Source organism: Mandrillus leucophaeus, unplaced genomic scaffold, assembly GCF_000951045.1.
Source record: "Mandrillus leucophaeus isolate KB7577 unplaced genomic scaffold, Mleu.le_1.0 Scaffold305, whole genome shotgun sequence".
Taxonomy (NCBI): Eukaryota; Metazoa; Chordata; class Mammalia; order Primates; family Cercopithecidae; genus Mandrillus; species Mandrillus leucophaeus.
In genome coordinates this window covers 876,451-882,056 of record NW_012103199.1, presented here as the reverse complement: position 1 = coordinate 882,056, position 5,606 = coordinate 876,451, and the positions used below count along the sequence as shown (strand labels likewise).

Sequence of the window (5,606 nt, the reverse complement as noted above, 5' to 3'; positions counted from 1 at the left end):
AGAAAAAAAAAAAGAGTGGGCTAGAGAGCGAGCGAGTGAATGAGTGAGTGGGATAGCAAGGGAGGGAGAGGGTGCGTCGGAGTGGGTTAGACAGTTTCCTGTGATTTGCGCACCAGGAGCCTGGGAGTCCCATGCTGCCCCTGGGGCACTGCCTCCTGGGCCCAGCCCTGCATCCGGTGGCAGCCCAGGTGCTCACCAGTCATCACCCCAACAGTGCCGGGTGGTCTCAGGGACCTCCCCCGATCATTGCCAAACTGGCTCTGGGATGTTTCTGTGTGGCCAAAGCAGACCCCAGCGTGCTGTCCCCTTGGACGCCTCCAGGCCCTGCCCGGCACATGCAGGCCTCATCCATCTTGTGCCTGACCATGCTCTGCCACGCAGGCCTTAGCCCAGCCCCCTAGCCCTGCTGCTGCTCCCCGCCCTACCCCTGCCACCTCCTCCAGGCCACCAGCATCCTGCCTGGCCCTATGGAGAGCAGTGTCCTCCTGTGTCCAAAAGTGTCTTCCTCCTCAGCCCCTTCACTCAGGCCTCATGGGGCCCCTCTGTGGCCCCCAGCACACAAGGTATGTGCCCACTACGGGGCCTTTGCATGGCTGTGCCCTCCCCAGGCTCCAGCCCTCAGCTCCCTCAGGCTGTTTCTCAGATGTCCCTTCAGAACTGGAGCCCTTGGGCCCCCAGCCCCATTGACACAGAGCAGGCCCCCTGTTGTATCTCAGGTCACTGTGGTCGCAGCCACAGGGGCAGCACCTGTTATTGCCACAGTGTCCGACCTGGGGCCAGTGTGCATTCAAATGCACTGTTCTGAGAGGCCAGGGTGTCCATGCATGGGCTGGGTGCAGGGAGCAGCGGTGGGAAAAGGCATCAGGCCACCATGGGCCCCAACCTGGAGCCCACATTCCAGCTGCAGAGATGGGCACTGAAGGCTTTTGAGCAAGAAGAGGGGGCAACGCTGGCCCTTGGGGATGCTGTCAGGGAAACCGAGGCGACCTCGAGCCCTCGGAGCAGAGAACGGGCTGGGCCAGGGGCTGGAGGACGCTGAGCCAGCTCCAGCTGGGTCCTGCTCTGTTCCCGCCCTGCCACTTGTTTACAAAGCAGCCCAGGACTCAGGTGGAAAAATACCCCGTTTTCCACATTTTATCAGGAAGTGTTTCATACAAAGAATGTAGGTAACTGATGAAGGGGCCATCCTGTGTCCCCACAAACCTGCTGTGCACACACCACAGGTGACCCGCTCTGCCTAAGGGGACAACCCTGGTCCCTCCGGCTCCTCCCCAGCACCGTCTCCACCCAGTGGCCTGGCCGTGGATGCTGCCGGTGGCCCCACTTTGAGACGGCCAGAGCCCTGACACGTGTCCAGCCTGACGTGGAAGTTTGTCTATTTTGTGGAGTCCTAGCAGGTGCCACGTTAGTAGAATGTATGTGAGCATTTCTTTGTAAGTTCCCAAAAGCCTATGAGGGTTTTTTCCATGATTCTGTTCCCAGTTTGGCTTTTGTTGTTGTGGCTGTTCTTGACCACCCTGGACCCCACAGTGGAGAGCGGGGGGTGCGCCCGGGAGCCTGGAGCCAAGGCCCAGCCCCTCCTGCTGCGCATTTTCCTGCCAAGCAGCACCTGAGATTCGGAAGCCGATGCCTATACAGGCAGAAACCCGCCAATTCTAGCTTGAATGACTGGAGGGTCCTGAGGATGGGGATCCCTGTGGTGCCAGCATGGGCAGGGTACATCTGGGGTGCTGCCCCCCACAGGCAGGGCACCAGGGACAGGCACAGCCACGCTGGGAGCATTTCTGGTCTTGGGATCCTTCTTGGCTCTTCCGGAGGGAAGGCGGCTGCTGGGTGCCCTGTAATCTGCCTGTGAGCTGGGCTGTTCTGCTTGGTCTGCAGGGGCTGGGGGCCTCGGAGAGCGACTGGGGGGCTGCATTCTTTTCACCAGCCGCACCCACCCAGCCCCATCCTGGCTGGCACTAAAGGGAGCAGAGCGACGTTATGTCCTCCCCTCAAGCCTGGTGAATGGTGGCTCCACGAGGCTGGGGTCAAATGGTGCCTATTGCTGACAGCTGGACCTCAGTCTTGCACAGGAGCACGCACCTGGCGAGGGGGGGCAGTGAATGAGTGTGGGAGGATGGGCTAGAGAACGAGCAAGGGAAGGGAAGGAGAGAGAGAAAGTGGGTTAGAGAGTGAGTGAGCCAGGGTATGAGTGAGTGGGAGTGGGTTAGAGAGCAAGGGAGTGAGTGAATGAGTGGACTAGAGAGGGCCGGGCGCAGTGGCTCACGCCTGTAATCCCAGCACTTTGGGAGGCCGAGGCGGGCGGATCACGAGGGCAGGAGATCAAGACCATCCTGGCTAACACGTGAAACCCCGTCCCTACTAAAAATACAAAAAATTAGCCGGGCGTGGTGGCGGCACCTGTAGTCCCAGCTACTCAGGAGGCTAAGGCAGGAGAGGAGCTTGAACCAGGGAGTTGAAGGTTGCAATGAGCCGAGATCGCGCCACTGCTCTCCAGCCTGGGCAACAGAGCGAGGCTCCACCTCAAAAAGAAAAAAAAAAAGAGTGGGCTAGAGAGCGAGCGAGTGAATGAGTGAGTGGGATAGCAAGGGAGGGAGAGGGTGCGTCGGAGTGGGTTAGACAGTGAGGGAGGGAGAGGGTGCGTCGGAGTGGGTTAGACAGTGAGGGAGGGAGAGGGTGAGTCGGAGTGGGTTGGACAGTGAGGGAGGGAGAGGGTGTCTGTCTTGGTGCTGCTGTAACAGAATACCCGAGCCTGGGTTATTTCCGGGAAGCAGAGGTTGCTCCCAGCTGTGGAGGCTGGGAGTCCAGGTGTTGGTGCCAGCAGGCTTGGTGTCTGGTGAGGCCAGATCTCTGCTTCCAAGAGGATGCCCAAACACCGCATTCCCCGGAGGGGAGAGGGGAGGAAGGCCACGTGCCTTCATGGCAAAAGGCAGAGAGGAATCCATGCCCAAGCTGTCTTGACAGCTCCAGGAATCCATCTGTGAGGGCAGGGCTCCCATCGGGCCCCACCTCCTACACTGTTGCTCTGGGGAATGAGTTTCTCACCATGAATCTGGGGGGCACATTCAGACCCTGTTGTGGGTGGGTGAGAGAGCATAGCTGTGTCACTGGGACAAGTGGCCATGAGTCAGGGGAACTGAGGGGCTTTCATTGTCCTCACCTGTGTGTGTTGTGGCACCTGTGCCAGGCACCAGCGTTCTGCCCTCCCTGGCACAGGTGCATCACCAAGGCCCAGTATGCAGCGGCCAGAAGTGAGCCTTGAGCCAAGGCCCAGGCCCACCTGCTGGGCATCTTCCTGCCAAGCAGCACCTGAGATTCTGAAGTCGATGCCTGGATAGGCAGAAACGGGCCGGCAGGAGGCTCCTGACAGATGGATCGTGCGGTACCAGTGCAGGCAGGGTGCTGTGGGCAGGTCCTGCGCCTTTATGGTCAGGGTTCCAAGACGTCATGAGACGGCTTGTTCAGCCAGTTAGCGTTGGTGCCCCTCTCAACAAGGACCCCCAGGAAGGGGGTGGCCTCACAAGGGTGGCCGGGGGTCCCGCTCCATCCCACATGTGGCCAGCGTGGCCCACACTTCCGGCGTTCCTCTCAGCTCGACAACAATTTTTCTGACTTTGGAGATTTTCTAGGTTTTGTGTTGTAAGAAGAAACACTTGGCATTCAAATACTAGGCAGATTGAAATGCTGAGTTTCTTAGTGTTTCATTCTGTGATTCAAGTGCATGCGGAACACTCAATCTGGTAGGGATGATGCCCGCGCGGAGCTGACCCTTCTTGCCTTGTTTTTCCAAGCTGGAGAAGAAGCAGGCGCTCCCTCCATTCCAGCCACAGATCACGGACGACTACGGTCTGGACAACTTTGACACACAGTTCACCAGCGAGCCCGTGCAGCTGACCCCAGACGATGAGTAAGTCCCACTGGGTGCGGGAACCCCGGAGCACCCCCCCCGGGCAGCCCCATGGCAGGCCGGCACCTTGGGCGGCTGGTGACCCGGCCTGCCCTTGAGTCCCGCCCGCCTGGCGTCCTCTCTCCGGTGGGCGTTGGGGGAGGATTCTTCTGCGAATGTGACTCCCCTCCCCAGAGGGAATGAACACAGGTCATCCCCCCGCCCCCTGCCACCTTTGCCCACAGGGATGCCATAAAGAGGATCGACCAGTCGGAGTTCGAAGGCTTCGAGTACATCAACCCATTACTGCTGTCCACCGAGGAGTCGGTGTGAGGCCGCTGCGTCTCTGTCGTGGACATGCGTGATTGACCCTTTAACTGTATCCTTAACCACCGCATATGCATGCCAGGCTGGGCACGGCTCCGAGGGCGGCCAGGGACAGACGCTTGCGCCGAGACCACGGAGGGAAGCGTTGGCAGGCGCTGCTGGGGGCAGAACGGTCCCTCACACCTGGGCCCGGGCAGGCCAGCTTCGTGCTGGAGGAACTTGCTGCTGAGCCTGTGTCGCGGTGGCCGCGGGGACCCTGCTGAGGGGCTGTCATGCAGTTTCCAAGGTGCACATTTTCCACGGAAACAGAACTCGATGCACTGACCTGCCCCGCCAGGAAAGGGAGCGTGTAGCGTCCTGAGGAATAAAAGTTCCGATGATGTGGAAGCCCCTCTGATGCCTTTTTTCCGTGAGTGGCGCCTGCCCCACGTCTCCGACGCAGCCACATGGAGGGGGGCAGGTTAGGAGCCAGCAGGACACAGGTGGGGGCGGGAGTGTAAGTGCCTGTGGGGACACACGCAATCAAGAAGTGTACAAACTCGCACCGTTTCCTAAAGCCCGGTAAGTTCCTGTGGTTGTTCCTGCAGAGCGTGTGCCCAGCCGCTGTGGTCTCAGGGTGAAGTGACACCTTAAGCAGGTGGCGGCTGGGCCAGCCAGCTCACTGGACCGATGGGGAAATTGGATCATAGAGATTCTAAAATGTGGCTCACCAAAGCACAGTAGACCAAAAAAGAGAAAAAGAAAATTGAAAACTAAATCTGCACAAATCCATTTCTGACCACACTAAGCAGTGCCTGCACGATCCCTCATGCAACGCATTTGACTTTTGGAAAATATTCTTACCTGTCACACAGTACTGAGAGTTAGGGAAAACTAACAGATGTATGTGTGACAGACCCCAGCCTTAAAGTTCAAAATGATGACCCTACAGACATCCGGAAACACAGGCAGTCCTCCCAGCAGCGCGGACCTTCCGCTCCCTCCTGCTCCCGGGGACACGCCCGCGCTCTCCGTCCTCCCACCCCTCCGGTGAAGGGACAACTGTCCAGAGCCGAGGCTTCCTAGAGGCAGGTCTGCCGGCTGCCAGGGGTCAGGTGTGGCGGAGCCGTCTTCTGAGCTCTCTGGGAGGGGGGTCGCACCACCTCGTGCCTCTGAGTGGGGCCTGGTGCACAGGTGTGGAAATTGCCACGCAGCCCTCTTGGCCAGGCGGAGACCCCAGGCCTCCATGACTCAGGGGCCGCCCCACCCCACCGTGCGGCTGGTGGCTTCGGGAGGAGATACGAAAACCTCAAGTTAGGAGGTTCGCGCCACGCCTTGCCTTGCCTCAAAGTCATACCCACCAGGTGAGCGTGGTCCACCCTACACTCAGGTTTCTCAGGGCACCGCTCCA

The 5,606-nt window shown here is 59.5% G+C and overlaps 1 protein-coding gene across 3 annotated transcripts in view; it reads left to right on the top strand.

Annotated features, from left to right (window-relative positions):
- The window catches only part of PRKCZ (protein kinase C, zeta), a 150,512-nt gene extending 145,909 nt beyond the window's left edge, over positions 1–4,603 (top strand). For all 3 annotated transcript variants that reach the window (XM_011987223.1, XM_011987222.1, XM_011987224.1), the window contains exons 14-15: positions 3,795–3,910; positions 4,135–4,603. In XM_011987223.1, the coding sequence (XP_011842613.1) occupies positions 3,795–3,910; positions 4,135–4,222 (204 nt within the window). In that variant the 3' untranslated portion in view covers positions 4,223–4,603. The remainder of the gene's footprint in view (positions 1–3,794; positions 3,911–4,134) is intronic.
- The last annotated feature ends 1,003 nt before the right edge of the window (positions 4,604–5,606 follow it).